The 19,980-nt window shown below is 40.6% G+C and overlaps 1 protein-coding gene across 3 annotated transcripts; it reads left to right on the top strand.

Annotated features, from left to right (window-relative positions):
- Positions 1–2,733: 2,733 nt before the first annotated feature.
- On the top strand, positions 2,734–19,494 carry gtf2h4 (general transcription factor IIH, polypeptide 4). Of its 3 annotated transcripts, XM_038724988.1 has the most exons (14): positions 2,734–2,864; positions 3,255–3,373; positions 6,471–6,581; positions 8,310–8,441; positions 10,745–10,930; positions 12,170–12,278; positions 12,406–12,474; positions 12,611–12,694; positions 14,104–14,266; positions 14,642–14,772; positions 15,719–15,766; positions 15,868–15,946; positions 17,352–17,413; positions 19,190–19,494. In XM_038724988.1, the coding sequence occupies exons 2-14, from the start codon at positions 3,258–3,260 to the stop codon at positions 19,298–19,300; spliced, it is 1,401 nt and encodes a 466-aa protein (XP_038580916.1). In that variant the 5' UTR covers positions 2,734–2,864; positions 3,255–3,257; the 3' UTR covers positions 19,301–19,494. The 3 variants fall into 3 exon arrangements, with proteins under 3 accessions (XP_038580916.1, XP_038580917.1, XP_038580918.1); XM_038724989.1 differs by lacking the exon at positions 6,471–6,581; XM_038724990.1 differs by lacking the exon at positions 2,734–2,864 and having other exon boundaries at positions 6,452–6,581.
- The last annotated feature ends 486 nt before the right edge of the window (positions 19,495–19,980 follow it).

Here is a 19,980-nt window from a genome sequence, read left to right as displayed (position 1 = left end):
TCTCTCCCTCTGTATGCAACCTCATCCCATTATTGCATGTTACTAACACAACTTCTCCCCTTTCCGGTAGTCTTGTGCTTTCTCGTCTCTCTCCTCTCTCCTCCTATCACTTCCTGCAAGTTTTCTGGCTCTGGAGCTGTGGAGTCTGGATCTGTGGCTGCGGGTCATCTGCTGCCCCCGTGTTCCTGCTTGACACCCTCTGCTACAACTATTGTTACTAGTCCTATTGTTATTATTGTTATTATTATCATTAACACTACTATAAATATCTGTACCATTTTTCATTTAGTCTATAGCAACATCACCTTTACTGTCTGTACCTCTGTGTGTGTATATTGTGTAGGCTGCCTCCCTCCCCTCTCTCTCATTCCATCCCTCTCTCTCTCTCTCTCTCTCTCTCTCCTTCCTTCACCCCCAACCGGTTGACACAGATGGCCGCCCACCCTGAGCCATGGTTCTGCTCGAGGTTTCTGCCTCTTAAAAGGAAGTTTTTCCTTGCCTCTGTCTCCTAGTGCTGCTCTTGGTGGGAATTGTTGGGCTTCTGTAAATATCATCACAGAGTACGGTCTAGACCTGCTCTTTTATGAAAAGCACTGTGAGATAACTGTTATTGTGATTTGGCGCTATATAAATACAATTGAATTGAATTGAGAGCCAGAAACACCCTCCAAGCACGAAAGAAATCTACAAACGGGCAGGTGTTGCTCAGTGGTAGAATGTTGTTTTTGTGTCACTAACCAGAACGTTTCCTTCAGTAATGACACCACCAAGTGGGTATCATATCCAGTCAGGAATATCCCTTCCCATTGGGAGGAGCCCACTGCAGCAGGAACTTTAGGTTTTAAATGTTGATGCTGGTAGAAATGATGTCTGAATTTATGAATTTGCCCTCTTCATATTTCAGATGTGTATGTACTTGCAAACCAAAGATTAAAACTACTTTGTATAAGTGGAAGAGTTTTGTTCTTTTGTGTCTCAGCTCTTTGTTTGTCCGAGCCTTGCAGTGGTTATTTATTAACGTTATTGAAGGCTGATCGACGAAAACTGTTCCTTGTATGTGTACACATACATGCCAGAAAAGCTGATTCTGATTAGTTAGCTTTAGAGGTGCTGAAATGTATTTGTTTCCCCCTGCTTCCAGGTTTTATGTGAATAACATTAGATTGATTGTGCATCTTATCAGGTCACACTTGGAATGTTTTTTTCAAAATGTTGAACTATTAATTTGTTAAATAACTTTATTTATATAGCACCTTTCTATATCAGAAAGGGAACAGAAAGGTACTTAGCAAAATGCATGGCAAGTTTCTGTCATAATTACATTATGATATACAGTATCTTGTGTGCAAAGGCGACATTTTTGCTGGAGTGTGAATTTTATTTAAACCATCTGTTGCGCGTGTTGTGTACAAACAAAATTACAATTTCATATTAGTGTGGCCTTGAAGTAGAAAAAAACATGAAAGCAAGTTTATTTTCATAGCACAGTCTGAACAAGAACTTACAACAACAACAGGGGAGGTAAAAACATCTTGGCAAATTAATATATGAAGCATAACATGCTGCTTGGTTAATACTCATTTGTGGTTAAACGCTTATTGACAGACTGCGAAGGCCACAGAAACAATCATGATGGGACAGCTCTGCTGGTTGCCTAATAACACATTAACCCTATAAACAGCGAAGTTGACTGTCTAATGAAGAAATGAGAAGACTAAGTCTACAGATTATGGAACAGCTTATATCAGATTTTTGGGAGTCTGGTTTGATTCTGGGTTTACAGGGGCCACTGACACAATGATTGGATTGCTGTAAAATGGCTTCAAGTGGCATGAATTAGAATGGATCAGTAGGTTTGAAAGCTGTAAGATTTGAAAGATCAGCTGTGGATTGTGGGTGTAAGGCCGGTGTGTCACCTTGAAGAACCCAACTCTCTTCAGCCTCAACTTAGCTTAAAAACTTAGCTGTGGGTTTTTTGAAGCATATGTGGGCTTTAGAAGTAGAGATGCTGGAAATGTCACAAAAGTTAGAAGTCAACAGTTACCTTGATGTGTTAGGCCATGTCAAAAGGAAGTGGTGTATAACTGTACTGCGTTATACAGAATGTATCTGCTTCTATTATTTATCCTATCCTCGATATAAATGGGTTGGGCAAAATAGTAGAAATGCCACCATTTTAACAGTTTAACAGCACCACAAACTAAACCCTCTAAAATTACCATTGATCCAGCACTGCTATAAAACAACAAAAACTGAACATTGGAATCTTCATAAAGGTGGGATTTATTGCAGGACTGTTTTATTAGACTGCATTAATTTTAGCAACTCCCACCACAGCACAGCACAAATTTCCATTCAATCTTTTTTAAAGGAGAGCAGAGGCTCAAACAGAAGGTAACACATTCATACACACTCATAGCAGTGTGGAGGACAGTATATCGCCCAAGGACACTTTGACATGCAGACTGGGGGAGCAGGGGATCAAACCACCGACCTTCACAACCACAGCCCCCCCGCAAGTATTTACTTCTGATATATCTTTATTGATTTTAATCTTCTTCTTCTAGTGATGAACGGCCTAACAGAAAGACGTTTTCTAAACTTCTTTACCAGGTCATATATCCCGTTCCATTCTCACCTTTCAGCAGGTGGCGGTACTGCTCTTCAAGCTGTTCCACGATCGCCATTGAAAATTGCTGAAGAAGAACAAGACCAATAAGAGCGCCCATTTTAAGGTCACATGACCTGGAAACGCACGCTTAGCGAAAGGAATTCGACTGTGGAATGACAACAATGCAGTTATTTTGTTGTATAAAATAATTTTACAGCCAGGAAGTCGTCGATATATTATATCCATCTTCACGGTAAATGACGCCTTTTATATGCACATGACAAACATGCTAATGAGTTTATTTCAAGCTCCTAGTCTACTGTAACGTTAGTTACTTTGTTGTGATCATGAATGCAACTTCCACATCATTTGGAAATTGTTGCCAGACTTATATAAAAGCTATACGTTGAATATACCTCTGCCGAATTAAACGGTGGACCCAAGGAATGAATGATTTTCTGTCGGTGGTTATCAAATCATTAGGTCTGTTTAGGAATGACCAAAGCAACAATACATCGCTACATTTCAAAGGGATTTGGTGCGACGTTCTGCTCCCCTGCGTATGCACGACGTGATCAGGAGGACCGAATGGGACTGTTCACAGTGCCGGTGCATTTGATGGCTTTCTTCTTTATTTTGGTAGATAATGAAGCTGCGTGTCCAGCTGCAGTGTAAGAATTTGCATGAATACCTGAAAGAGCTGAGTCCTGAGGTCTTGGACAGACTGTACAACCATCCAGCAACATGTCTGGCCGTATACAGGTATGATTGCTTTAACACATACTCACTGATGGTAATGATCAGGGCTGCCAACTTTTCACTTTAGTTTGGAGTGAGATTTGTGATCAGTGACGTCAGTGCATTTTATGAGTAGCCTTCTGTGACATATTCCACGCAGGGATCCTAGCGCCTTAACCCTCAAGAATCAAGTTTTAAAGTTCAGCAGCCAAATTCACAATTTTAAAGCATGTATGAAATGCCAAGTCAACAATCATGGTGAGTGATAATTGGTTGATCAGCGTACTTGCCAACCTCCAGCCATATATATCCTAAATCAGAACCGAACCTAACCTGGCTATCTGGGGTCTTCCCCCAGAAAATTGGTAATTTTAGAGTCTGCTTTCCTGCATTCTAGTGAATTTCTGGAGTCATTTTCTTGACGAAATGTGGAGTCCAGAGGGTTGGGGGAAAGGGGCGTTACAAAATGGTACTCTTAGGAGAATCAGAATCCCAGAGGGGAAATTCTTGTGTTACAGTTGCACACATTGCACATCAAGGCATAAGGAATAGAAATGATTATAGAAAGAAGGTAGTTAAGAAGGCAATAAGAAAGAAGGTAGATAAGAAGGTAAATATATAAATATAAGGCTATAGAAATGAAATCTAAAGAAAAATATAAAGGGGTATGGGTATGTACAATATTTACATTATTAAAGAATTGCAATGGAGAACAGTACATTGAATAAATAGCAGCAGAATTGCAGCATAGTATTGCACATTAATTATTGACAGATAATATTGCACAAAAACAGATAATAATGTCTAGTTGAATAACTAACTAAATGCCCATTTGTCAGACACTTAGAGGGAGGAGTTATAAAGCTTGATGGCCACAGGAAGTCATTTCTGCCTGTGGCCATCACTCTGTGGTGCATTTTGGGGGAAGAAGTCTTGCACTGAAAGTGCTCCTGTGTTTAAGCAACACGTCATGGAGTGGGTGGGAGACATTGTCCAAGATGACATAGTTTGGACAGCATCCTCCTCCTGACACCACCGAGTCCAGCTCCACCTCTGAAAGGTTAAACATATGAGCAGATATGATTGAATCGAATTTTCAATACAGGCTATGATTTTCACACATACACTGTTACCATTGGTGATTTTGAATTTCAAAATACTACTCATAGTAGTATGCTTAGTTTAATCATACCCCAGAGAAATGCAGGTTTAACCCAGAAACCTACTGAAAATTTGCAAATTACTTCATCTTTGATAAATGAAGGACTGCATAGTAATTTTGTCTGTGGATCTCACCACACTGCCCAGCGAACCGCTAAATGCAGTTTAATGGTCTGAGCAAGCTTGCTGCTGGGTGCTTGTCATTGGGTGCTAATTTTACGCAACGTTGCTGTGCAAATTAATTTCTGCAGTTTGACCATGTCTTTTTGACACGTAGCCTTATTCTTAACTTCTGATCTGGAGAAGGTCTGTATGGAGGAGTGGGCCAAAATCCCTGCTGCAGTGTGTGCAAACCTGGTCAAGAACTACAGGAAACGTATCTCTGTAATTGCAAACAAAGGTTTCTGTACCAAATATTAAGCTCTGCTTTTCTGATGTATCAAATACTTATGTCATGCAATAAAATGCAAATGAATTATTTAAAAATCATACATGTGATTTTCTGGATTTTCATTTTAGATTCCGTCTCTCACAGTTGAAGTGTACCTATGATAAAAATTACAGACCTCTACATGCTTTGTAAGTAGGAAAACCTGCAAAATCAGCAGTGTATCAAATACTTGTTATCCCCACTGTAGCTATAAATGGTGTTGAAACAGCAACAAAAGTCACCAAATTTATTTAATATTTTTCCAGCAACCCTAAATCAAAGAATAGAAGTAATTTCCCTAACATTTTATTGTTGCTGTCAGCTCACACTGGTGCATTTAAGTGTACTACAAATTTAGGTGCGGCTAGCTTAATTGCCTTCTCAAACAAGTGACAGAAACGGACGTCAACGTTACCATAGTTATCTAAAATGGTAAGTCTCGAGTCGGATGCCAAAGTGTGTGAGTGTGGGAGCTTACAGCAGCACTGACAAAACTCAATGTTGGAGGTCTGTAATGTTGTTATGAGATGTGGAAAAAAAATTCGGTTCATTTTGAAGCTATGGCGGAACAAATTAAACTCGTTAATTAATGGAAAACACTCCACACACACACACGCGCGCGAAATGTCAGAAACACGGCACTGAGAACTTTTAAAAAATTAAATAAACGATGTATAGCCACCATGTCATTGTCTTTAAGGTTCAGTGTGTAGGTTTTAGTGGCATGTAGTGGGGAGGGCTGTGAATTGCAGCCAACGGCTCTCAAATATCCATATTTAACCTTTTACATTATAAGATTGTAAAACATCAATTAATGACACAGGGAGATCAAACTTGCAGCTATCCTTTCATCACTTCCCAGGAAATTCAATAAACGTAACCTGTTGACCTCAGGTGAAGATACCAACGATGGTCGTTCAGTCTTGGCCACCGGTAGTCCTAACGACTGTAACGACTGTCGTCACAGCAACCAGGAACACTAACGAACCAGCGGTATCGACGATCCAGGCAAACGACCCCACTGAGGTTAAATAGCTGAGTTTCCCTGCCAGTCAGTCAGAACTGAAGAAGTCCTTCAGTTCTTCAACCAAGTCCAGTTGCCCTTGACTTTAACCTTCGTTGGATAACTATGACCTGGATGACTGAGAATCTCCATAGACATCTTGCTGCTGTTGGCAACTATTTATTTTTAAAAGATTTTATCGCAAAACTCTATCAGTAGCCTAACGTTACCCCTCTAGTGAAATTGTGTGTGACTCACAGTGCAGACTGGGTCCACTTGATAACTATCCTGGTGTACGCTGGTGTTGCATCAACTATGCAGAGTTGATTGGTGCTGTGACGTTATCAGTTAGAAATGAGTTTTTCACTGTGTGGAAAATGGACATATTTAGTGAGAGCATGTGAAAAGTGTCATTTGTGAGTCCTTAGTCAGTGTGTGAGAGTTGGCAGCCCTGGTTATGGTGTTGATAAAATATGACTCGTGAGGATTGTTTTGTGTAATTTTACAGTGTGTCTGAACCTCTATAGGGAACTCCCCTCTCTGGCCAAGAATTATGTGATGCGTATGCTGTTCCTGGATCAGCCTCTCCCCCAGGCAGCAGTGGCATTGTGGGTGAAAAAAGACAAAAAAAGTCAAAAGTGAGTCACTTGTCATGTCCTTATTGCACTTCTAGCAGCATTGTAAGTGTACTCCTGTACCACTGTGTGACATTTGCCACACAGACATGTTACTGGGGAATTTAATTTGTGCTAATTATTTTTTTTAATTTATATTCACATTAGTTCTGTAAACTTTACAGAACTAATGTGAATATAAATAAAAAAACATCTTTGTAATGAATGCATCCTGTGGGCCAACACACTCCCTGTAGTTGGTGGTAATTTTTGTGATGCTAGGTCCAACAATTGACAGCAGATGGGTCAAACTGTCCCAGACTCATCCTCAATCAACATAAGCCTTGAACTGACCATCATCCAGGCGAAGCTCCTACACCAGCTGGTGGTAAAGTTGTGATTTCTCCTCTTACTGATGGTCCTAAGTACATTTATCTCAGTTTTCCTGTCAAGGGTCTATTAGAGATCAGCGTCTCATCCTCAATCACAGCCAGAGCAAGTATTCCCGCCTGTTATTTTATTTTTTGTATCTATAAGCTACTTTTTTGTTTAGTTGCAGGCTTCAACAAAAAAGGCAGCACACCACTTTTTCTTTTTTTTTTTTACCTGCTCTGTCTGATCAGGCTCTAAGAAGACCGAATCAGCTTTTCCAATTAACCTCAACTCAGGATATCTTAATAATTAGTCATTTAGCTGGTGCTTTTATCCAGAGCGACTTACAATAGCTATGTGTGTCAGAGGTCGCACGCCACTGGAGCAACAATGTCTTTTGTATATGGGTTAAGTGTCTTGCTCAGGGACACATTGGTGAATGTCACTGTGAGAATCACACCCAGGTCTCCCACACCAAGGTATGTGTCTTATCCACTACATCATCGCCACCCATCTCACTTTTTCCCAAATGTAAATTCTGTGTGCCTCACTGTGTGGAACTCATTGCAGTCATTTTATATCAGGTAATATGAGGCCAGTTATTACTTACTGTGACACTTAAAGGCTCAGTGTGTAATATTTAAGAGGATCTATTGACAGAAATGCAAAATAATATACATAACTATGTTTTCAGTGGTGTATAAAGACCTTACATAATGTTATGTTTTTAATTGCCTTAGAATGAGACATTTTTATCATGCACTGCTGGTCCCCTTTCATGGAAGTCGCCATGTTGTGCCGCCACCGTAGCCCAAACGGACAAACTGCTCTATAGAGAGTGTTTCGTCACTATGTAGAACACATAGGAGGAAGAGACGTGAAATTTTGACAAATGGAGGTCCACACATATTATTTAGCACAAGAGCTGACGGAGCGTGTTGAGCAGCTGGTTGCAAATTTGCAACCCTCACCACTAGATGCCACTAAAACTTACACACTGAACCTTTAACCTTTAAAGTGAGCAGGCTGTTGTGACTAACTGAATAAATGTAACTGGAAAAATTGCATTTTATAATGGCATTGACAAAGAAGCTGTATTTGATGTGGATCAGCTGTGCTTTCTGGTTCAATCCAAAGGTAATCTGTATAGGGATGTTGTTACTGATGTTATCGGTTCTACATTGTGCTACAGTGTTCCCTCAAATTACGCTCTTGCATTGTTATGCACAGTACAAAGTGTTGAAAGTTTCCTGCTTTGTCTGCTGCTGTTTCTGTTGTTACAAGGGCAACGTTAGCAGCTCTTTTATCACCTAAAAAAAACCAACACATTTCAGAGCAATAACCAGTTAATTTTTTTTTGTCTCTGGTGTCTACTTGCAGGGATCATGATGAATGTGTCTCAGTGTTGGCAGGACTCCGCCTTTGGCACAGTCCACAGCTGCAGGGTGGTCTGCAGGGATACATTTTAAATCCTGTGTTCAAAGACAACCTCAGGATAGCACTGCTTGGCGGGTAGGTGTACTCCCTGTGGACACACTGTTTAATCACAAGGCTGCAGCACTATTCTCGCTATGTTTTTATAACTGTTCATTCCACAATGAAAATGAGCTAATGCGCACAAAACTTTTCAATGTTTGTACAAGGTTAAATGCTGGAATATGTGTAGAAAACTAGGTGTAATGAAAACCAAACACACCTGCTACATGCTTGGTTTCACTTCCCTCCACTTCCTTCTCATCCTAGTTCAGCTGGGTGTGGGTGTGTGTGTGAAGAAAAAGAGGGGGTCATAACTGCTGCTTTCTGCCGCCCAGTTAGCCATGCAGCTAACTTAGCGGCCCTATTAGCAGCCTGGAATGGGCAATGGAACCGGATTCAGCAGCTTCCCAGTGATCTCTGCTGGGCCAAGACCGAAAAAAATCTGAGACCCAATGGAGACAAGTTTGACGACAGGGAATACAATATTGATGTGATTTACAGCAGCTCCAACCAGGACTCTTGACTCCAGGGACAATGAAGACACGGCAGGTTCAGGCGGGGACAGGAGCGTCAAGTGGGAGAGGAAAGAGGGAGGTCGGACATCAGAGGCAGCAACAGCGTGTAGAGCCAGAATATTTATACATCTAACTCTGCGAAATTTGTTTTAACTGATTTGGTTAGATTTATTTTGTTTCTGTCGAGTTTGAATCAAGTGTGTTTTATGATGAGGTAAGGAGGCGATTTGGTTCGGTGAAAGAAAGAAACTTGTTTTCAGAAGGTGTAATAGTTCCTTTCTTGACATTTTGAATTTATTTTTTTTATTAGACTGAAAAAGCTAAGAGAGCCTGTGAAACGTACCGAACTCACCACTTGCACACATCTCCTAGCTGAAACTACAGGGGAGAAGCCCAACTGTGTATTCAGACCAAACGCAAATTTAATCCTCGCGTTGCTTTTCTCGGGGTTTTATCGTTGGCCTACTGCCAAGTTACATGACTATATAACTTTAGTCTTTAGCTTTGTTGTGAGTCTGATAAATAACTTTTGGAGGAGGGACCGTAACAATTGTCTTGGGGCCTGTAAGTTTCAAACCCACTGGTCCAGTCCCCTTTTTCCTGCATAACCGACAGTGACAATAGTAGGATTTACAAAATTATAATCAGTACCCGGCACAACAAGAGTCCAACACAAAGCTAACATTATGTGAAATATATTGTAATATGTTTTGCTGGCTAATTTTAGATAATGTAAGCTTGCTCATGCAAACAAATTGCTATGACTGGGGCTTGGCTGCTCGCCGTGGGTCGGGCGTGTGTCGAGTCGGCTGATGGGGTGATTTTGAAACGGCAAGCTAGTCAGTATAATGGAACAAACAGCCCAAATGAAATATATGGACATTACAGATACTAACGTTCTAAAAATGGTTGTAATTTCTTTTCCAGCATTCATTGTTCATTTCAGCCCAGGATGATGCTGACTCCTAATTAAAAGGCGTGTCTTTAAAGAGGTGGTATTATGCTTTTTAGCTTTTTCCCTCTCCTTTATTGAGTTATGTCTTTTTTTTAATGCATGTAACAGGGTTGCAAAGTGAAAAAGTCCAGCCCAAAGGGAGTTCGCATCTCCCACAGAAAGCACTGCCTGAAAACAGCTCGTTTGTAGTCTAGCCGCTTCCTTGAATGCTAAATGCCCCTCATAACGCTCGCCAAGCGGCTAGTCAGACATGCCCTCAAAAACACCGGTGGAAAAACATTGAGCTGCAGCACACAGCGACAAGACGTCCGCCTGCTGCCTCTCTTCTCCCTTCCAAACGCTAGCTACCCTCCAGGCAGTCAATGGACATAAAGTTGTTACTGTGATGTAGAAACAGAGCTCAGTTAAAACTTTATGGATGAAAGATACATTTGTTACAGATTAATAACTCACCACTCTGAAACTCTTGCCCCAGTCCATGTTGCCAAGCTGGTCGGCAACATGTACAACTGAACTGAAGCCGTGTTTGCTTCTCGCTGACCCGCCCTTCTCTGCTTCTGATTGGCTAGTAGTCCTTAACTAGGAACTGCGCATGTGCAACTCCCAACAAAGATCATTTAGAGACAAGATGTATCACTCCATAGCTAAACGAAGCTTTAACACAGGGTGAAAAGAGGAGCTGCAGCAATGTGCAGTATGAAAAAATGATGGTGTTTTTTCAAAATTTAACCATGTAAACCTGTTCTGGTACAACAACTAAATAAGATTTTGAACCTGAATATGAGCATAATACCACCTCTTTAATAACAGTTTTCTGAGCTGATATTATGACCTTAAGTAAAAGACTCTACTGCTGTGTCGACACACAGGGGCAGAGCATGGGCAGATGAGGGGAGCACTCTGGGTCCTGACCGCCACGCACGGGACATTGAGAGTCTTGACCGCTACGCTATAGAGCGCTGGGAGGTCATCCTGCATTTCATGGTGGGTTCACCCTGTGCTGCTGTCAGTCAGGACCTGGCACAGCTGCTGGTTCAAGCAGGCCTCATGAAAAGGTACACGGTGGTAGTAGTAGTAATAGTAGAGAGGACTAACAAGTTTATTTTTATAGTGTAAAATTGACTCGCTCATTACATATTTTGGTCTTTAAAGCGAGCTAGTAGGTTATGTATTTCAGAAGAATTTCTATGTTATATTTGTTGAAATTCTCTTTACAACCTGACAGCAATCGATGCTCTGGAATTTTCTTTTAAAAATCAGGCGGCATCTGTGGTTGTTGCAGGCCTGTAATAAGACCGTCCAATCATTTTTTTCGGCCTGAATGGAAATGATTGGCCGGCCTACCTGCCGATCTACCTGCACGCACTCTGACCGTGCACTTATTGCACATGAATGTGTTTTGAGTGGCTTTGGGTGGAGGTTTAAAGGGTTGGGATTTTTTTGGTTGGATATTTTTAAAATCTAGCTGCTTGCTAGATTTGTCAACTTTACCTTTTATAAAAGCAAACTAGATTTCCACAAAAAGCACTGGAAATGATGGGTTGTTGATTTAAGACACAATAGCAATATAATATGTTAGCTCTAGAATTATACATATCAGAATGTTTTTCATTCAGATGTTTGCTGTAGAAATGCACTTGGGACAAGCAACACAGAGGTTAACTTTATTCTACGTATTTTCAAACTATGTGTCACTTTTACATGGGAAAAGGTTTGGAGGATGAGGAAAATTAAAATTCATCTTGGTAAACTATGCCAAATCCTGGTAACCCCTTTTAAAAGAAAATGATTAGCTAATATGCTAATTAGCCAGGCACAGTAGCATTAGAAGCTTAGATTTGATCAGATATATGCTCTCTTTAAACCATTCCTTACACTTTCACTCTTGTGATTTGGGTTTTGAAAAGGGGATAAAACAGACACCGCATTATAAACACTCTCTTACTACAACCATCTAAAGTTTGACAGACCTGCCATGTCTCGTAACTGCTTTAATTGCTAATCTATGACTGGACAGTCACTTATAGGGGGAAGGGGTTGGTCAACGGTCAGTTCTTGAAAGTATACAAACCTGAATCAGAGGAAATGCATAGTGAATATAATTTATATATTTGCATCAGATAAGACCATTCCATAGCACTTTCTCTTCAATTTATGTAGAATTATGGAAAATCAGACATTCTCTGTCTCAAGTCTCTGAACTGTAGCTATAGGTTGACTTATTGAAGTGTTCGTGACCACGACCACAGGTTTTATGCTGTACCTGATGTTGTCCTGTCATCTTTGTTTGTCAGTGAGGCGGGAGAGGCACCCTACATCACCTCAGCTGGTTTCCAGTTCCTCCTTCTGGACACAACCTCCCAGCTTTGGTATTTCACCCTGCAGTACCTTAAAACTGCTCAGGTACCTATGTATCACGTTTATTGACCAGAGTCATTAGCGACTGACATTTATTTGTTCATGCTGGCTATTACTACCCACTTTTAATTGAGAATATCTACTTGTATACATTTCATGCTTTCTTTTGTAGTCCAGAGGGATGGACCTGGTGGAGATCTTGTCATTCTTATTCCAGCTCAGTTTTTCTACTCTTGGCAGAGTGAGTGCACAGCAGTTTGCTTCCGTTTGATTCTCAGAGCATGTGCATGTGGAAAGCTAACATAAAAAGTTTGAAGATTTAAAAATTCCTGTTTCTTTGTTGTTACTGATCACGTCGTGTTGCCTGTGTGCCTCAGGATTACTCAGTGGAGGGCATGAGCGAGTCATTACTCACCTTCCTGCAGCACCTGCGGGAGTTTGGACTGGTCTTCCAGAGGAAGGTGAGGCACTGAGAAGGAGAGGGAAGATCCACTAACACTTAAAATATTGTCAGCATCAGTGTCTCTTTTTAGATGAGAAGCAGCTGTAATGATCTTCATGGGGAAGCTGGGTCAATGGAGTACAAAAACAGTGATGTTATACACCAAAACATACTTATACGTATTGCCACTAGAAAATGAACCAAAAAAGATGCACGCAATTCAAATAAAAGAGGAGCAAATGGTTTGGATAATTATTTCAATTCAATTTTATTTATATAGCGCCAAATTACAACAACAGATATCTCTGAGCGCTTTTCATAAAAGCGCGGGTCTAGACTGTACTGATATTTACAGAAACCCAACAGTTCCCACCAAGAGCAGCACTAGGGGACAGAAATTTGGGTATGTGTAAGCAACATTCAGCTCTAGAACATGTTAATGAAGTAAAATTTAATAAATAAATAATAAATATAACAGCTTGCGCAGTACAGAAGCACCAGAAATGACTGAGGTATACAAAGTATGTTGACAGTAATAATACTGTAAAACATGTACATATGTTTTTAAAGGGGTACTCATCATATTTCCATAAAGTTTTTCTGATGCAGCAGATGTGCTGACTTTTAGTGCCTGATATGGTTCAAGATTCTGGATCCTACAATTCCCTTAAGATCATCCCTGCTTTGCAGGCTAAATGCCCCGTCTTTCAAACTCCAGACCTCCAGTTAGTAAAAAGGCTTCCTGTTATAAATTTGGTGTATTTAAACCCATGCTGAAGACATCACTATGACATCATCAGTTATTTTTTCAGACCCGACAAAGCTTCTCCTGATGCACACAAGACATTATACAACTGTTGTTGTTGAATTTTAAGTAGCTTTTCTGAAGATATGTGATACATGTTTGTTAATATTTAAAAATTAAAAAAGCATGTTAACTTGTGAATCAGGCCTTAATGAAGTTTACTAGTTTGAATTTATTTAATTTGGAATACTAATCCTGGTTCTGAATTGGATTACTTTACAGAAAAGTGTAGTGATCAGTAAAAGAAAGCATTCTTACATTTGACCATTTTTAAGGATTCAGTTGGAATTACTTGAATTTGCAATAAAATATTCACCTCAAATTCAACTAATCCTCTGGTTGTTTGCAATAGACTTCGCAATAAAAGCTCAGAAAAGTGAAAAGGTATATTTATGTCTTTTAAGCCATAAAACTTTTACATTAAGGTAGACTGACTGACAGCCAGATGTGATGGGTGTAATTTTGTCCCGATGTGACTTATAAAAGCAGATTCGCTGTTCACTCAGTTCAAAATATCTGTATGAAACTAAACAATTAGAATTTGGTGAAGTTTGTTCAGATATACTTCATATAGTTATGATAAGTATGTATAGTTGTGTGATTGTACTGTATTCTATCATCAGAGGAAGTCAAGGCGGTACTACCCCACCAGACTGGCAATCAGTCTGGCTGCAGGAGTCACTAGCAGCTCCTCTTCGTCGTCCTCTAACTTGGCTTCCACTCCTGGTACTGGAGATGCAGGCTTCATTGTGGTAGAAACCAATTATCGTATCTACGCCTACACAAGTATGTCTGAACACTGGAAGCTTTTTGTGCTGCATGTTCACACTAATAAATACATTTGACACAATGTTCAGGTCTCTGTTCATATGAAACAGTTGTTGAGAAGGCTGGTAGACTTGCTGTATATACTGGAATTTGGCAACACCAGATGTTCAGATGGATCTCATGTCTGTGTGTTACAGAGCTGGAGTCAGGATGTTTTTTTGTTTTTTTTAGTTTAGCATAAAGACTGTCTGCAGGGGGAAACTGCTAGTCAGGCTCTGCCCAAAGTATATACCTACCAGCACCTCTATAACTTTACACCTTTGTATCCAGTGTGTTTAAAAATGCTTCACAAGTACCTGTACTGACTTGTTTGCTTTTATGTGCCCATCCCAGACTCAGAACTCCAGATCGCTCTGGTGGCTCTCTTCAGTGAAATGCTGTATCGCTTCCCTAATGTAGTGGTGGCTCAGGTTACAAGGGAGTCAGTGCAACAGGCCATCGCCAACGGCATCACAGCACAACAGGTACTCCACTACTGCACCCACTGTAGTACTACTTCAACTACTACAGGGGAAGTTTGGGGTATTTAAGGGGGAAAATCCTGACCAGTAGAACTGTACCATAAATCCATTGTAAATACCCTTCATATTTAGGCTTTTCTCACTAAAACAACAAAAATATTAGATATAGTAATAGTGAAACATATATGGTGCGGTAATAGTGTCAGTTGCCTCCCAAACTCACTGTTAAGGTATGTATATTTTGGTAAATGAGCTTTTCTGGTCTACTGACTAGTGCTTTACAGCACTCATACTTCTTACACTAATTGAAGAGGCTGCAAGGGGCCAACTGGACTCGTGTAACACGGCACCTGAGCCACAGTCGCGTTACATTATAAAATCAGGGAGCGTATCTAAAAATCCTAGCATTCCTTAAAATTAAAAAATCTGTAAATAACTAAGGCATACATATTATGTACTCTGTAAAGTACAGCCTTTCATCTTACTGTAGGATGGAGCAAGAGAAGCTTAAACGACCTGACCCATCATGAACATACTGAAAAACAGCCAGTGCAACCAGACAAGTAATGGACATATTTAACTGACGAATAATACTGACTTGGTGTGCAAAGGTACACTTTACATTGCGATTTAACCAAAAATGTTAAAAAATACCTCAGAAGTCCAATTGTTCTTATACTGTAGGAATGTGGTATGGTGGGTGGATAGGTGGGTTTTTTTTGTCCCCAAAGGCTAAAATGTGCCTATTCATCTCAGTATCCTGTATCTACGTGGGTAGTAGGTAGCAGAAAAATGTGTTAAATAGAAAATGCATATTTTGTGCTTAGTATCTGTATCAAATGTCATGGAAATGTTTATCATCTAACCGTCTGTGTGGACCAGATTTTCCTTGAAAAATGGTCTAATCCATCTAAATATGTGTAATAAATCTTTTGTTTTTACACTCCAGATTATCCACTTTCTAAGGACCAGAGCTCACCCTGTCATGCTCAAACAGGTACACCCATCCATTCTTTTCACACTTAACTCTAATAATAATGACTGGTTGGCCTTTAACGGGTCTGCACAGTGTCTTCATCTGCCATCTCTGTGCCTTAGACCCCAGTCCTGCCTCCAACCATAACGGATCAGATCAGACTCTGGGAGCTGGAGAGAGATCGACTGCAGTTCACAGAGGGTGAGCATGCTTACTTTTTAGTGTGTGTGTGCGCGCGCAAGCCCTGAGAAGAGATGTTTGTCTTGAATACATTTTTGTTTATGGGTGACGAGCCATTATTTCTAATCTCCCATGTTTTTATAAGTATATTTTGTCATATTTTAATAACACGTCTCCTTGTTTTGTGATCTGTTCCTGTTCTGATGTTAATGCAAACTCAGCACTGCCTCCATGTATTCCTGTTGTTTTGAGAAAGTCCGTCAGTATAATGTACTAATTCCATCAGTACAACAACAGTCATGTCATACTCACAACGCTGCCTCCGTTTTTTTTTGTTTTTTTTTAAACTCAAAGTGTATTACTAAGAAATTGCAGTCACTTCTACTTTTTGATCACGTTTTAAATTAAACCAGTGGCTCAAAGGTCAAAATCCCTGTCTGTCTTGAAAGACTTGAAGAAATGTGCAATATTTGTAGGAAGAGTTGCTGAGTTGGAAATTAGTTTGAAAATAATTGTTTGAGGAACAGTAAAAAAATGTTCATCAACAGAAATCTGTCATTGAAATAAAATGGAAGGACTGTAGTCTATGTAGTAGTAGTAGTAGTCGTCAGTCCTACTTTGCTGTTTTATTTTAGTCGTTAAGGTAGCATCAGTGAAAGCGAAGATTTCCTGCACAGATGTTTCACATTAAAAGCCTTCCAGCAGCTTGAAGGGCATAATCTCTTAATCCCCTAGTTCCTGACAGGCTTTTAATGTGAAACAAATGCAGGAAGTGTTAGAATTTTATTGGCAGTAGCTTAAAAGTGATTAAAAATGGGATTTAGATGTGACTGGAGATAATTGGGGAATGAAAACAGTATTTGTGTTTAAAAAGAGAAAGTTAGAGCAGCACAGTGGTGAGTATGTTGATGGGATTAGTACTGTGGAAATGTACATTATGTTGAATTTACCTGGTTAGCTTTTTACCCAGTCTTCATTAGTGAAGTGACTTTGTTTGTGTTACTCAAACTCTTATTTGATTACTGACTTTTATTTGAGATTACTGTATTTTCAGCTTCAGTAACATGATAAAAACATTTATTTGTATTGTAACAAATGTATATGTTTTAGAAACAGTGTTGAGGAATTTAGAATCCATTAACGGAAAGGAAACCTAGTGGAGAAGTGACTCTGTGTTTGGTGGGCTCTGAGCTTTACAGCTGCTGTGAACTGATAGATTTGAGTCTCATACGTATCGATACAAAGGCCGTCTTCCTTTGTGCTGCCTGAAGGTTATGACTGACAGATAGCTCAGTTAGTAGAGCTGAGCTCTAACTCTTGCGGTCTGAGCTCTTCTACACTCAAATAGTGATAAGTATTGATGTTGTGCTGGCCTTTAAACTAATTTCTCCCCTGTCTGTGTTGTTGATGTCCATGTCTCCTTCAGGAGTGCTCTACAACCAGTTCCTCTCCCAGGCTGACTTTGAGGTGCTGCGAGACAGAGCTCAGGTTGGATTTTGTTTCCTGTCTATAATATAATAATTTATTAATTATTGACATTACATAAATTCATTTTAGCAGACAATTTTATCCAAAACGACTTACCATTGCTATATATGTCACACGCCTCTGGAGCAACGAGGGGTTAAGTGTCTTGCTCAGGGACACACTGGTGGGGAATTGAACCAGGGTCTCTCACACCAGAGGCATGCTTCTTATCCACTGTATCATCAGCACCCATCTGTTTAGATTTATAAATAATTTACATGGTTTTCTGTCTCTGTACATTCTGCTGTGACAGATGACTGCTGTGTTACACCTTATTGCTACAAATGCTAAATATTTGATTATATATTTTCATGTGACAACACTGAAGAAATTACACTTAGCTACAGTGTAAAGTAGTGAGTGTACAGCTTGTATAACAGTGTAAATTTGCTGTCCCCTCAAAATACATCCAACAGCCATTAATGTCTAAACCGCTGGCAACAAAACTGAGTACACCTCTAAGTGAAAATGTATAAATTTGGCCCAATTTGCCATTTTCCCTCCCTGGCGTCATGTGACTCGTTAGTGTTACAAGGTCTCAGGTGTGAATGGGGAGCAGGTTGTTAAATTTGGTGTTATTGCTCTCACTCCCTCCATACTGGTCACTGGAAGTTCAACATGGCAAAGAACTCTCTGAGGATCTGGTTTAAAGAATTTTTGCTCTACATAAGGATGGTCTAGGCTATAAGAAGATTGCAAAGACCCTGAAACTGAGCTGCAGCACGGTGGCCAAGACCATACAGCAGTTCAACAGGACAGGTTCCACTCAGAACAGGCCTCGCTGTGGTCGACCAAATAAGTTGATTGCACGTGCTCAGCGTCATATCCAGAGGTTGTCTTTGGGAAACAGACGTATGAGTGCTGCCAGCATTGCTGCAGAGGTTGAAGGGGTGGGGGGTCAGCCTGTCAGTGCTCAGACCAGATGCCGCACACTGCATCAAACTGGTCTGCATGGCTGTCGTCCCAGAAGGAAGCCTCTTCTAAAGATGATGAAGATGAAGCCCACAATCAGTTTGCTGAAGACAAGCAGACTGAGGGCATGGATTACTGGAACCATGTCCTGTGGTCTGATGAGACAAAGATGAACTTATTTGGTTCAGATGGTGTCGAGCGTGTGAGGAGTACAAAGACAAGTGTGTCTTGCCTACACTCAAGCATGGTGGTGGGAGTGTCCTGGTCTGGGGCTGCATGAGTGCTGCCGGCACTGGGGAGCTACAGGTCATTGAGGGAACCAAGAATGCCGACATGTACTGTGACATACTGAAGCAGAGCAGGATCCCCTCCCTTCAGAGACTGGGCCGAGGGGCAGTATTCCAACATGATAACGACCCCAAACGCACCTCCAAGACGACCACTGCCTTCCTAAGGAAGCTGAGGGTAAAGGTGATGGACTGGCCAAGCATGTCTCCAGACATAAACCCTGTTGAGCATCTGTGGGGCATCCTCAAACGGAAGGTGGAGGAGTACAAGATCTAACATCCACCAGCTCGGTGATGTCATCATGGAGGAGTGAAGCTCTGGTGAACTCCATGCCCAAGAGGCTTAAGGCAGTGCTGGAAAATAATGGTGGCCACAAAAAATATTGGCACTTTGGCCCAATTTGGACATTTTCACTTTGGGGTGTACTCACTTTTGTGAGATAGTGTGTATGTGTGTATGTATATATCCCTGTTAGTGATGTGCTGATACAGTCACTCTAGTGGCCGGCTGCTGTTTAATGAATGTGTTGTTATGCAGGGTCTGGGCTGTCTGGTGTGGCAGGATGTGGCTCACAGGGTGATGGTGGTGTCACCACAGGGACACAGCGAGGTCAAGAGATTCTGGAAACGACAGAAGTCTCACACGTGACCGGTCCGAGAAAAAACCGATGCAGTGATGTCACACCTGATGACTATTATTCCTGTGACATCAGGATTTTCTGCCTGCAACAGTTGTTCATTGCTGTCAGTGTTTTAAGAACATGGAGATGATATAATTATTTTGTATATTTCATAAAATGCTGACTTTGTGTATTTTGGATTAAATGGTCATAAGAAGAGAATATACAAGTCTGCTCATTCTTTCCTTTTTGAGTAGTTATGTAATTTGCACATAAATGCTCTGTATTTGTATAGCGCCTTTCTAGTCTTCGTGACTACCCTGTGCTTTTTACACTACATCGCATTTACCCATACCCTTTGACATGCCGCCCTTCAATGATGAGCCAATGATGAAATCCTATCTTATATACTGTACCTAAAGCATGGAAATGAGTGAGGTCTTAATCTGGTGTTGCAGTACACTTTATCCCCTTGCTGCAACTGGGCACTACTTGCAGCAACTGACTGTGCAGCCCTATGTAGCATTACATTTTTACACACTGTACATGTCATTACTGAGTTAGTGATGTCAACAAGTGACCTTACTTGGTAGTGCCCCATCTCAGGTTACTGTGGTAGGTAAAAAAGGGAACATAATAGTTAAACACAACTTGCACAGGCCAGTTGATTCATTCTCTGGGAAGTTTTCAGTCCAACATGGTGGAACCA

The sequence above is a fragment of the Micropterus salmoides genome, unplaced genomic scaffold, assembly GCF_014851395.1.
Source record: "Micropterus salmoides isolate LMB-PRFRI ecotype aquatic unplaced genomic scaffold, ASM1485139v1 Ms_hic_scaffold_17, whole genome shotgun sequence".
Lineage (NCBI taxonomy): Eukaryota > Metazoa > Chordata > Actinopteri > Centrarchiformes > Centrarchidae > Micropterus > Micropterus salmoides.
The sequence above is the reverse complement of the archived record's forward strand: the minus strand, read 5'-3'. Positions and strand labels throughout refer to the sequence as shown.